Raw genomic sequence first — 14,284 nt, forward strand, 5'->3', positions numbered from 1 at the left:
CACAACAATGATTCAGGGAATCGAGAGACAAATGGATGCTAAGAATGGTACCCACTGATGAGAGCTTTGTTTCCCACATGCACACTGACCCCCTCAAGAACAATTATGGTGCTAGTATTTTGTCACTGAAACAATGCAAAAACCAGGGAATGGAATTATTTGCGACCAAATCCAAAGAAAAATATGTTCTGGTGAAATAAAATTTTAATATTTGCTGGATTAAATAATGATGAACATCTGAATGAAATTCTGTGTTTCCATTTTAGCAGTCTGGTCATACCGACTGTCACAGTAGCAATTTTTTATTCTGGATAAACCTGGAGGCAGTAGCAGAGTAGAATATTGCTCAAGTAGATATGTGTATATTCAAACCAAAGAAAAGCAGCTTTTCTTATAAAATGCATGGTTGGAGACAGGACTTAGGTGTTCTCTTGTTTCTTTAATAGGGATGGTGTGGCTGCACTCAGCTAAAGTCTCCCAAATGGAGCTACAGCACCATTTAAATGTTGAAGAGTGGTATTTACCAACAGCTTCATGCATATCCCCAGTCTGGGCTCCAGACAGATTTCAGATCAAATGTCACTGTTCTCATGCAGGAAAAGCCCTCAAGCAGCTTTTCCACAGCATGGAGTGTATCAGGATCAAAACCAACAACAAAACAGATGACATTTTTCCAGAAGATAGAAGTATCTGTCCCTGCTTTGCCAGAGTCTTCTCCCTGGCAGCAGGAGACTAAACTTTTCCTGGTGCATTTGATCCTCTTACCTCCTATACCTGTAGTCTGTTCCAGGAGCTACTACCAGCCCAGATACAATTATCACAGAAAGAAGCAGCTGTGTCTAGGCACAAAAAATTTCAATGCTAATAATAAAACAGTTAAAAGTGCTCTTCCTACTTTTTCCCCCATTTTCTGATGTTGTGGTCCTTTTCCCTGCTCCTCAGGGCTATGCAGTCCGGGCTGTCATGGTGGTGGTGGTGGTGCTGAAGGTCACTGGTGTCTTTCACTGGGGAGCCTTTCCCCAGGACTGTGATGATCATGGTGATAGTTTTGTCTCAGTCTAACACCCATTTGGGTTCATTGATATGTTTGCTAACCCATTTCATACCTTGCAAACTCAGCACTAAACTTATGGCCCATTACTTATGATGGCAATACAATACAACAGAGAGACATGGCTACATTATTATGCTATTTTAAAGTTTCTCATTTGTTTCTCATCCAACTCAGACCCTGCTAATACATTGCTCAAGGTAGGGGATCAGCAGAACATCAGGAGTTAACTTAATGAAAGCCAGCTCATTCCATACTGCACTCGGGATTGGTGTCTCCTTGGCTGTTTATAAAATTCCATGGAGCATCTGGAATAAATGGTACTGAATTAATACAAAGCTATAAATAGGTTAATCAGGTGGAATCTTCAGCTGCTGAAATAGTAGAGTTACACAATTATACTGACCTTGGCTCATTATGGTGCAAGTTTTCATTATCAAATTTCAGTTCCAACCCGGAGAACTTCTCTCTCTGGCATCTGGGTCAGTTTGCTCTTGTAGTCCACACTTTTCCACTGATGTAATAAACGAGGCCAATGTTGGAGCAATTTGTTAGTGGCTTGTTCATATAGTCACAGAAAGTTTATCTAGAAAACTGAGTCAAGACTAAAAAGTCAAGCCCCTTCCACCAAACAGTTAATACCTGAAGAGCTGAAAAGATGAATTTCACCTATACAGCTCACACTTTAAAAATGTAAATTAAGTCTATACATGTAATTCTTCTGTGACAGCTTCCTCTATTAACAGACTAAGTCATCCATCTGTCACAGTAAGAAAAAAACCTATTTGCCAGTCAAAACCACAAACTCAACAAAATTGCTCAGAATACTCAGCATCACCTCAGTGCATGGTTAGTAAGTAAACTGCTTAAAAAGAACTAAACAATTGGCAGCACCAGACAGTGATCAGGGCTAAAGAGCAAAATGTGCCTTGAAATGGCATCAACTGCTGCAGATGCTGGCTGGGATTATTAGCATGGCATTAATTACAGTTCCCACAACTTTGCTTCTTCCCAGAACAAAATGAAATATAAAAATAATGGTTTTCAGGATAAGTATATTTATGTCGTAATCCCAAAGTATCCATCATGATATATTTCCATCTTCTACCCCAGAAGTAAAAGGTAGAAACTTTTTATATTGCAACTTTCCCCTCTTAGACAAGACCAGCCAGAACAGTCCTTGCCAGAATCTCACTTGAGAGACATAAACTGAAGAGAGAGGAAGCCGTGGGCCTGTCCCACTGGTGACCAGATCACATTTAATCACATCAAGGCATCTATTTTTTCATCATTCTGTTTGGTTGATATTTAGAAACAAAAAGGCAACCCCATTTTAGAAATTTGGCAATTAGAATTATATTAGTAGATCAAATTGACATTTGGAATTAATTATAAAAGGGGGAAAAAGGGGTTGTGCTCCCTCTTGGTCTTTTAGGATGTAAAGATACAGTGTGATAAGCATATTTGCCATCTTGGAAATACCAAGGTTTATTGTGATTTATTGGCTGCTATTAAACCAACTCCTTATTTAATGATCTAAGTTGAGATCATGGCTCCAGAGAAGAAGACATTTAACATATATATATAAATAGCATGAAACTGCTCACACAATTTTGATGCATGATTTAGCCAGTATTACTACTACTTTTCCTAAGTTTTGGCGAAAAGTCAGGGAACAGCAGAGTTCTAAGCTGTTAATGGAAGGTCTTCTTTACCAACAGCAAAGCAGCTTTCTGGTGGATGGCTCTGAGAGGGCAACACTTCAGTTATACTGGCTGGAGTATGTATCATATATGATCCTAGTAAGTTTTTGCCAATGTAAATGAGGATGGGTGTGTGTTATTTCCATTCCAAGTTCTTCAGGCTTCAGTTCCTTAGTAATTTGTGTTTGATTGTTGGAACAAAGAAACAGCATAAAATAGAAAATTTTTGAGCAATTGGAAATATTATAGATATGAAATATGTATTTACATCTATAATATATATGACATACATTATATAAATATATATGAAATATGTTTCTTCTCTCACTGGTTTATCTTTACATCCATGGTAACTCTTTAAAATGCCCTCTGAGGGTTACAAACTGTTGTATTTCCCTTGGTCCCAGACAAGTTGTCCCACACATGCCAGTGCTGATCCAGGTCCTGTTCCTGTGCTGAGCTGGTACCAAACACAGCTGTTGGGAAGCTCAGAACTGCTCCCAGGTCAGTAGAAGACTCCTGTTTAGGTGTCTTTCTTTTAAACATGTCCAGGCTATCCAGTTTTCTTCAGTAACCACTTTTTTCTTAATTTTCATTCCTTTTTTTCCTTCTGAAAAAAACATTATCAGAAATGCCAAGACGAGTTTGCAAAGCAGAGTGAAAACTGTGTGCATTTCTAGTGACAGCAAAACTTCCATCGATTTCAGTGTGTCCAGGTTTTCCTTCTGACCACTCCACCACGTTTGCTACGCAGATGGGATTTCCTCCTGTACAGATCCTGCAGCTGGACCTGGGCGGGCAGAAACAGCTCTGATTTTATCCATGCTGTCCACAACCCTCCCTGCCTGCTGAGCTGCACAAACTGCTGACTACTGAATCCTCAAGGTGAAGGACAAGACAAAAAACGTTTTCAGATTTGAAAGGATGGAATTAACAAGGCAGGAGAATGTGAGTCTAAAAGCCAGGATAAACAATACAAAGATTTCTTTTCCCTTTCAGGAAGCTGAAAGGAAAATTGTCTGGAAATGTGCAGTGTTGATGGACAGCCTGCTAACAATAGGAGTCTCTGAAAACGCTAGGAAATAAAAATTCATGACCCAAATTAAGAAATACGAACTTGACAGGTGCTTCCTGTGGATGTGGAGATGAGGGAAGTAGAAGTGGGTTTCTCAAGTAAAGGATAATGATGACGCACAGAACAGGTAATTTGTTTCTCCTCTCCAAGGCAGCTCAGCATGGGGCGATCCTGCCCCGCTAATCAAGGCGTGCCCCCGCTGCGTGCGATGGGTGCTGCATCTGCAGAGGGGCTGTTGTGTGAGTGGCAGTCGGAAAAGCTGAAAATTTCTTTCCTCAGATTGCAGCCACTTCCCTCATTTACAGGAGATGCTCAAGTGGATCAGTCCACCTCCCTGCTTTCTAGCAGAACAACCCCAAGTCATGCTGGAATTGTTCATTAGCTGGGAGTCTGAGGATGTAAATACGTGTTTGCCTCACCTCCTCACCAACACAGGCTGGTTCCCTTGTGAAACATTCCATGTTTTGTCCAGTCTGGCTTTAAAAGTGTGAGGTTACAGGCTCCTTCCACTTCTGGTCTAGCAACATTCAAGGTCAGGAAGTTTTCACTGACAATGAATTTCAGTTTGCCTCAATGATATTACTTCATTCATAATTGCATTCTCATAAATTAAGGTTTCATAATTCTTTCAGTCTTGCTGCTTAGGTCTTCCAAATCTTTTTATTGGGAACTAATGTTCCTCTAACCCTAAGCCATAATTTAGCTATGCTAAACTTAGTTATCTCTGTTGCTCTCCTCTCTAAAATAAGATCTTTTGCTATTTTCTGCAGAACTTCCTGTATCCTGTATCTTGTTACATGTATTACACAGCATGAAGACTTACATTTTAACCTGCTTCATCTCTCCAAGCTGAAATTGGGATCCTACACACCTTCAAACATGTAACACAATGTCACATTTCTGCCATGCTCAGGGCAAACTGCTGAAGCAGGTTTATCCTCACTGTCTAGGGCTCCCTGTGGAGGATCCCCTCTCTCTTTTCAGAAGAGAACCATTCACTTTAGAAAATGAGTTTCACCTTTTTGAAAATTAAAGTGATTAAGAGAATATGTTCCTACAGCCTAGCACAGAAACAGGGTTCTCTCTTTCATGTGTTTCCTTATTTTTTAGCCTGTAAAGTGTATTACCAGAGGAAGGGGACACCATACAACCCCCTACTGAGTTATGATGCTGTAGAGCAGAAAGGCAAAGCCAATGAGGTGTGTCTACTTCTTCTGTTGAAGTTACAAGACACTGGCAAAGTTGTGAGTTTTCCACAGCACTGCTGTGGCAATTTTATACCAGCAGCAGCATTAACTGTAATAACCAACAGGAGTTCAATGAAGCATAGTTCAGAATGTATGTGCCATCCTAGCAACGGCAATCAAGTAGCCCAGTGAGATACCATGTGCCAAGGTGCACCTTTTTATCCTCACAGATCTGACTCCAAAGGCAACCAGTCCAAACATGTGAAATTTAAAATTTCACACTCTCTTTTTTTGGCATTCCCAAGAAGCTTATGACACCTGACCATTTTAATCCACCATATGCTTCACTTGATTCCTGAATTGCTCCATAGTTCTTTCTCTCACCATTCAAAGGGAACCTCGGCTGATAAAGGATGCACCAGGAACACAGTTTAGGCTGAAAGGGCTCATACAACCTGGGACAGAGTCACTTCACTGAGCAATAATCCACTTTAATCCAAATGGATCACATACCAAGCCAGCAAAATCCTTGAGGCTTCGACAGCACCAGTTCTGCTGATATTTAAAGGTTAACAAAGTCAGTAGATCCTGTGCTACTTGTATCTACACTGAGAATCTGTACAATGAGTTAATGAATATGAACTAGAGACCACACACTGATAGCACTCTTTTTTTTTCCCCAACAGGACACAGACCCCCAAAATATTGTATGAGAATTTAAGTGCCGTAAGATAACCATGCTTCAGTAACTCAGTCATTTCAAGAATATCAGAGAAAAATACAAGAAGATGCAAAACGTTCCATTTTGATACAACTTCCTCACTGCTTGAGAAAGCAAAGTCTCCCTAAATCTCTGAATGCCTCATGCAGACACAGCAGATAAATGATCTGGGTTGGGAGATGACAATCTCTGAGACCCAAGAGGATGGGAGAAAGATGCAGAGAGCTATAACGAAAGCTGTCAAGTGCATCATCTTGCTGTAGCACCGTTCCTGTTAAAGATGTAAGAGCACTTGCAGATGTTAAATGCCGAAGAGGAACAGCTTAACATCCAAGTGCAGCCCTCAGTGGGGATCCTACAGAGCAAAAAAGGATTTTTAAAAGGCTCATGAAAACTAGAAGGAAACCAAAAGTAGAAAAAACACACAATATACACAATTTAAAAGTATATAAAAACATATATAAACTCCTGTTTATAAAAGCCTTCCTCAAAGGCCCTGAAGGAAGAAATGATGCTCAGTCACCCCTATGACATTTGTCTCCAACAAACCAATGTTGTGACTGATACACTGCACTCAAATGCAATAAAAAACCAAGACCTTGACCAGCTGCAGCCTTTCTGGAAAGGTATCAGGACTCCCAGGAAAGAGCAGATCTGTGCCCAGGATGGCTCCATCCTGCCCATTTCCCTAGGCTTCCCATTTTCCTGGGCAAGAGCAGGCTGATTCACTCCAAGCCCTGCACAGCACAGTACAGGAAGCATGTTTATCCCAGAAGATGCTGTAGTGACAGACTCAAAATAAATGAGGACTTCAGGATCAAAGGCACGATGTAAAATGTTAGAACATTTTCTGTCTCAAGGTCACCCATACAAAAATTATTACGGATTCTGTAATAATAGAAGCAGTCGCTTCACTGAAATTAATTTATTTTGAGAATATCCCTTTTAATCCTCCATGCATTTTTTAGCACAAAAAGTTGAGTTTTATCACAACCTCCTTCATAAAACTTAGTATTGTATGTCTGGTAATGTAGCTGTTTCAACAATTCCTCATTGGAAATTCCCACATCTGTGAAACCTTGGCAACACTGTTAGTAAGTGACCTACACAAAGTTTAATAGAAAATTTTTACTGAATATCCTCTGTTTAATGTAAACAAGGCAGGAGGCAAAACAAGGAGTATATATTTTATATAATTACACTATTTTACAGGGCACAGAAAGCATTGAGGACATGGTTTGAAAACCCTGTACGATATGCAATATCAGATATGGATTTTCCATATAGCCCCAGGTCTACTCCAGGACCCTTCAATCTTACCAAGTACTTTGAGTTAGTATTTTTCCTAGCAAGACAAAGAGCACTAATAAAATGTCACCTGTGAGACTGCACAGCAGGTTATGGTAGAAATTACCATGCATTTACAAAGCCATTCCATGATTACTTGTGCCCTGTAAAATAAAGTGTGGCAATCTTTACACTAATCATAGTGTAAGCAAGCTCGGGATTCTGGTCCTTTTTTATATATATATATATGTATATATATACATAGGTGATGTACAACCAGACTCAAGCTGTGCATCAAATCACAGCTTTTATATTGCACAGACAAATATATAGTAAGAACATGGCACAGACAGGATCTGAATACCAGGAATATTACAGTCATATGAGAAACTAAGGACAAACTTGTTCTACCAGAGCTAGCACATGGCTTATTACAAAATTTTCTAAATCAGTCTAAATCAAATACATACTCTAAATGAAAAAAAACGTAAAAAAATGCTTCTATTTACACACATGTGCATCAAGATTAAAATGTGGTTTGGATCTGCTTTTTGAAATAAAAATTTTTCTAGTATCCCATCTCAAGTATTTCAGTCTAATCCCAGCGGCCCCATTCTCTAAGGTGATGAGCCCTTGCCTTTTCCTTCTGACATCTGGAGGATCTGTTAAGCCATGAACTCTTCAGGCCATGTATTTTCTCAGGTGTCCCTCCTGGGTAATAAATAACCACATACAAACACACGCACACAGAAACAAAAGGGGCTCCTCAATGACATGCATAGATCAAAAGGTGAAAACATGGACCTGAACTAACTTCTAATCATTAAAAAAAAAAAAAAAAAGTGCATGAAAAATATCACCACAAAAAATAATTCAATGAGTTCCATCTCTTAAGAAAGATTAAATCACTTTTACAAAAATAAAGGTCATTGTCATCAGGTATGGTCATTAAGGGTTTGTAGGCAGCACTCACAAAAGCAGTTTAGGCTAAAGCAACTTTAAGGATTGCTTCACTTGTGTGAGGATGGATCCACGTCTTCTAAATTCATCAACTAAATAACATCTGGTTTGCAAGAACATCACCAATGTCACTGGAGACTGAACAATCATCGCCTGAATTTAAGAGTGATTATAGTTCTATCTACTTATTTTTCTCATGGACAAGCTTAAGGAGCTGTGTTTGCAGCTCTGCAGTGTTTTGCATTAAAACAGCACAGAGGCTGCAGCCTTTCAGTGTAATGAGCTCAGGTATCAGTGAAAACAGCAAAACAAAGGAGGTGATGCTAATGCTTTCCTTGGAGATCAGGCAACTCTTGAATGGCTTTATCAATTCTTAAATTACTTGGAATGCTCTTGCAAGTTTTGTTTAACATTTCTCTCACTTTCATTTATAGTAGTATTATCACTTCCAGTTTCCACTGAAATTGGGACATTAAAAATATTCTGGAGCATATGCTTTAAAAAAAATAAATAAAATAGACAATTTGAGGAAAAAGTAATTAAGCTCAAGCAAAACCAACAAAGACCCAAAGTCAGTAAAGCATCAGCATTTCTGCTCAACAGCTTAACTTTGTTTATGTAGAAGATTGTGATTTAAGGAAAAATACTTGAAATTAAGCTTATGTTTAACTGTTTTGCTGAATTGGGACCTTATAAATAATAAATGTATGTATTGAACATCACTCTGCATAGACATCAACATGTTCTAAACGGTGTGTCAGGTATTAAGGAAGCTTCTAACGTGGACTGTCTGCAATACAGGTCACTAAAAATGACTTGCTACATTCCAGGTATGTTTCTAAAGAAGAAAGATGAACTATGTGTATTTTTTTCAAACTTTATCCTACTACGCTACTTGGACCTGAAAACACTTTGGAGCTAAATTCAGAAAAAAACCCTCAAACAGGTGAAGAAGTAAAACGTGCTTCTGTTTGCCAGAGAAATGCAACACTTTTGTAAAAAGTGTCCCAGTACAGGGAGCGACTGAATACAGGTTTTACCTGCCAAAATGTTTCCCCAGTTCCAGAACTGCTTTCTCCAGATGAACCTGTACTGGAAGCTTTTACAGCAGGATGCTCTTCACTGGTGACAAGAATAAATTTAGCCCATTAACTGTGACATTGGTCTAATTAACCTGCTAACTTAGAAGGCCTCTTAACATCCAGCTTCCATAAATATTAAAAAACAAGACCTCAAAGGCATGAATAGAGAGCAGAATCTGATTCGAGGTACAGTCATGTAAATCCAGAAAAATTCTAGTGACTGAATAAATTAGTCCATGTTTGTATGTTAGCAATGACATCTGAAATGGGCATTAGCTGTGCAAACAGGGGGGCAGGAAAGACAAACGAGGAAAGACAATGTAAACTGAAGGAGCTGAGCTCTACCTTGCCTTGTTCAAAGGAGGGGAAAGAGGTGCTACCCATGAGCATGGAGAGCAGGACAGGTCACTGGGTGTGACTGCAAGGTCCAGCACAGCCACCTGCCAGTGCACAGGGTGCTGGCAGTGAGGATCCTCTGCAGGGCAGAAGCAAGGCACTCTGCAGTCGCTCTGCCTGCAATGCCAACACCTGCCCTGGCTGATGGCATTCACATGGAAAAGGAGTCACTGAAAGGGGTTCCTGCATCCCAGCACTGTGAAAAGCAGGTGTGAGTTTTGGTCCTATATAAGTTATCAATACTTTAACTGAGTTGACATCACTGTGATGGTTAGATAAGCAATAAAAATCTCTCTCAAAATAACAGAATGTTAATGCTGCCGATTTTCAAGGCACAAAAGATTCTTAAAACAATTCAGACTAACACCAATTCAAAAGAAATTAAAAATACTGTTTCAGCAACAACTACTGATGACCTATAATTAACCCATAACGTAAAGGTGACATGAGTCAAACAACGGGAGTTGCCACGTAAAAAGCTAAAGCAAATCTAGTTACACAGATGACCTGGAGATCAATCACTTGGAATGACAGAGACAAACATGCTACAGACATGTACACTTCAGATGTATTTGTTATGGATGTGATGCCGAATCAGGATTGATTTCTTTAGTATTGATTTTAGACTAATATATCTCTTGGAGTAATCCACTGAGGAATCAAGCTCAGAGTTGTACTTAAGATCTACCAAAAGCAAAATGATCCTCATTGACATATTCTGTTGTATATGCATTGGTGGATTCTTCATTTTTAGTACCACACATTGCAACTATAGGTGTGTTTTTCTTTCATATATCCAACTGAAAAGAAAAAGAATTAAGACATAAAAATGTTATAAAATTAATTTGCTTTTTAAAAAGTAGTATGGTCAGGAAGAGCAAATTGGTGCATGTGAGCCCCAGGACATACAAGAGCCCAAACTCTCTAAACATTGTCATCAGAATAACCAAGGTCTGATGTCTGTGGTTCCTCATGCAGCTTTTGCAGCTCTTCACACAGTGGCTAGGAATGCTGTGTATTGGTTTCTCCCCAAATGCCTTCGCTCATATTCCAACTCCATTTGCAATCTCGACATCTGGTGAAAGGAACTTCCAAACATCCCCTGCCACTTTGCCAGGAGGCACCACCTTCTCTCTGGGTGTTATCAGTGGTCCTCTGGCCGAGGCCAGCCCGGAGCCGGGGGTGGCTCGGCCCGGGGCTGCTCAGGGCGTGGCTGAGGCGTGGTACTTCACAAAGGCGATCGCCGCCAGCTCCTTGCAGAACTCCTCCAGCACAATCACGCCCTCTAGTAACGTCATGTGGTCAATACTGGGACAGGAAGAAAAATGCAGGCAATCAGGACTGGCACACACAAACCCAGCCACGCGTCCTGGAGAACGTGCAATGCGTTTACTCACATGGGCCCTTCCGGCTCCAAGCCCAGCAGGCGTTTTCTGACCAGCAGAAGTTTGGGAGTGAAATCTGGGATGCGTTGGATTCTAACCATGAGGTCCCCGACGACCTGTAAAGCCCAGGCCATCAACACACAAAGTTAACACCTGTGCAGAGCGCCTGGCAGCAAGGTGCAGTGGCAGCTTCAGTGCCCAGGGACAGACCCACTTCAGCATCCTTGCAGGCTCAAAGAACAACCTGCAGAGAGGCTGCTCTGCCCAAAAAGAGGGTGAGGAGGTGCAGAAAGTAAAGAAATACAAAAGCCTTACTTGCTCTTGTCACAAATTACTTTAATTATGTCAGTGATTAATTTGTCTTATTAAATGCTGACACAGGCAATTGACTAGTGAATTCCTGGGCCTGGGGAAAGCACGTGGGGAGATAGTGAAGACTGTATTTTAGAACAGGGAGGGCTGCCGGGAGAAAGGGAGCCAAGCCCTCTGTTACTGTTGGGCAAGCATCATTAACAGGCTCCTGACCAGCTTAGTAACAGCCGGTGCGTGGGGAAAGCGAGGGATTCTGACTGAGGACACTGCAGTGTGACAGGCACCCAGCCAGCACTTCTAGCATGCAGGTCTGGCAGGAAGAGATGGAACTGGAGAGGAAGGGGACTTTTGATAAATCCAGAACTTAATTGTCAGGAACAGCCCTCATTAGAAAAAAAAAAAGAGCATGAGCAGAGATACCATCTAGGCCCAATCTTGATTCAAAATCAGGACTTTCAATGCTTTCAATGACAAACATTTACCAACTTAAACTACCCAGCAACTACTACCACTAACTACAAAGTTATTAAATATATTACTGCTGTACAGCCATGTGTAATTAGTAATGGTGTGTTTACTCACCCTGACAATCACAGAGAAGAGAGATTTGCAGCCAGAGGCGAGGTTGACGTAAGGATCCAAAAGGTATTCATGTATATGAGGATGGGGAAACAGGGACAGTTTGGATAACACTGACGTAACTTGCAAATTTACATCATAGGGCTGCAAAAGGAGGGAAACAGTGCTTAGTTATTTTCATGCTGGCTTCTTTTCATCCACCTCATCTTTATTTAACTACTAGAACCTTATACACAGGGTTATGAATAAATAAAGATAAAAATGTTATATTAGAAGACAGGCCCAACCTCTGCTTTTCACAGCAGCAGTGCTGTGAATATCGCAGTTGGGCATTAGATGTTATTATCTGCATCGCTGCTACAACCACTTGAAGCTTTTGCACACTTGTTTATTGCAGGGTAAGTCCTCTTCCCGTAAAACATTTCTTCAGCTAAAGAAATAACATGGAATCAGCCTAGATTAAACATCTGCTTGCTTCTCCTGGGAAACTGTAAAGTGTACGAGCTCAGGAAATTGCCAGAGACAAATCCATGTTTACAGCTAACACGTTATTTCTCTTCTCCTTTATTTTTTTCTGGGAAAGAACCGTTGCAGAAGGCTTGGCCATCTTGTGGCAGCAACCTACAGACCAGTCCTGGAGTGGGAAAGCACCAGGAAATTCTGAGCTTCTTGTCTACCTCCCTTCCCCAAATTAACTAAATGGGAGAGGCAACACTGTCAGATGCTGGAAAATGCTTATCTGTCATAAGGAAAAAAATAGTACCTGATCTTCTCGGAAAAAAATAGTGCCTAGTTTAAAAGATTTGCTCATTCTAGTAAGAAACTTATTTCCATAAAAGCAAGCATTTTCACCATGGCTTCTTTATGTTCCAAAACTTTTTTCCATCTTTGATTTTCTCGTCTTTCAGTGAAAACAAGCTGACATTTTAATTCTTCAGCTCAGAATTTGCAAACGAGTAGAATTTCCTTCCATTTCTTCAGCGGCAGAACAGACTAGGTTGACAACACAGGGACAGACATTCCTTTGGTACACCTCTTGTTGATCTAAGTGGATTACAGGACCCTCATTCAACCTCCAACTGCATATTGGCAGTAACACTCTCACTGGCATAATCACACCTAAAAGAGGAGGATTTAATGACCTCAAATTCTCATCTTTATGCTCTCAAGTTAGCATCCCACTGAAGAATTAGGGAACAGAATCTTCCCCTTTTCAGGTCTGGAAGATTTGGATTAATTCAGCCTCAGATTAAGACAGACATATTTAGCCATGTCTATATGTCTAAGCTCTCATTAGGTGACTCAACAGAGATCTGACACTTGGTACACCTGCCCACACACAAACATCTCCTGCCATCTCAGATGCTCCCAAGCATCTGCTGGTCTCTTGATGGTTCCACAGAGGGTGGATTCTGCAAGATCTGTGTTGGAAACACAAACTTCTGGGAATATCCTGGGCATCGCAAAAATGGCAACAAATACCTGAGCTCAGGCACCTGAGTCAGGCTTTCACACAGTCCAGGAAACAGAGCTGGTAATTCACTCTGCACTAAAAGAGACACCTGCTTGCCTGTCAGCCTAGGAGCCCCAGGGACTACTGGGACTGCTCTGACTAAATTTCCACTGACTACATGTGTACACATAAGTAATATTTAGGTATCTTATTCTTGAATTTGTTACCACACACTGTTGCATTGCAAAGTTGCCTCATAAATCTTCTGAAATGAAAGCACTTATTTCTTCCAGTCAGTGGAAGTTATTTCTGTACTTGGCACTCCAGCAATAGATTCATCCCAATCTCCTAACAAATGAAGCTTTCAGCCCCTGGACCACAGACGTTACAGGTAAAAGAGATCACTACATTTTGAGTTATTATAGCAGAGCTACTCTGCAGAGAGACAAAAATTCCTTCCATAAATCCATTCACTGCCTACCTAGCTGCACTGTAGGAGAAGGTCTTTAGAGCTGTTTGAGTCAGCCAATTCATTAGGAAGCTTTGAAGGCATGAGCATTATCTGGTGTTCACAAGAGGAGAAGGAAACAAAGGAGTAACACGTGCTGCATTGTTCAGACAGATAGCTGTTGTGATTCCAACTAATTGAGAGCATTAAAGAAAGCTGCTTCTTCACACAGAGCTTTTATTTCTGTCCATATGTCAGCAGACTCAGTAAAATGGCCCCATATCAGATAAATCCTAAAAAAATTCGCTGTAGCTAAAAAGATTAAACCCAGAAAATTTTACAGTTCAGGAAATTAAAAAAAAATTCTTAGGGTACAGTCAGTTCTACAGAAATTTGTAATATCAGCAGGAAGAAGAAGGTAGTGTCTAGTACCTGAGGTATTTGAAACCAGTTACTTCACTTGTGTGCCTGAACTATCTTCTGTCAGAAACGAGGTTAGTGAGAGCTACCACCTCTGCAAAGCCTTCTGATATCACAGATTCATATCAGAATGTTCCCAGGAACACTAACAGAGCTGACCTAGAGGCTACTCCTGGCTTCCTGCACATATTCCCAGTGCATTTATTTGTGCAAGTGGCTCTTGTC

At 40.6% G+C, this 14,284-nt stretch overlaps 1 protein-coding gene across 3 annotated transcripts in view; it reads right to left on the reverse strand.

Annotated features, from left to right (window-relative positions):
* Positions 1 to 2,514: 2,514 nt before the first annotated feature.
* FHIP2A (FHF complex subunit HOOK interacting protein 2A) overlaps positions 2,515 to 14,284 on the reverse strand; it is a 38,272-nt gene continuing 26,502 nt past the window's right edge. For all 3 annotated transcript variants that reach the window (XM_039553587.1, XM_039553586.1, XM_010408594.4), the window contains 3 exons: positions 11,742 to 11,882; positions 10,860 to 10,963; positions 2,515 to 10,770 (listed from right to left, as the gene is read on the reverse strand). In XM_039553587.1, the coding sequence (XP_039409521.1) occupies positions 10,665 to 10,770; positions 10,860 to 10,963; positions 11,742 to 11,882 (351 nt within the window). In that variant the 3' untranslated portion in view covers positions 2,515 to 10,664. The remainder of the gene's footprint in view (positions 10,771 to 10,859; positions 10,964 to 11,741; positions 11,883 to 14,284) is intronic.

This window comes from Corvus cornix, chromosome 6, assembly GCF_000738735.6.
Source record: "Corvus cornix cornix isolate S_Up_H32 chromosome 6, ASM73873v5, whole genome shotgun sequence".
Taxonomy (NCBI): domain Eukaryota; kingdom Metazoa; phylum Chordata; class Aves; order Passeriformes; family Corvidae; genus Corvus; species Corvus cornix.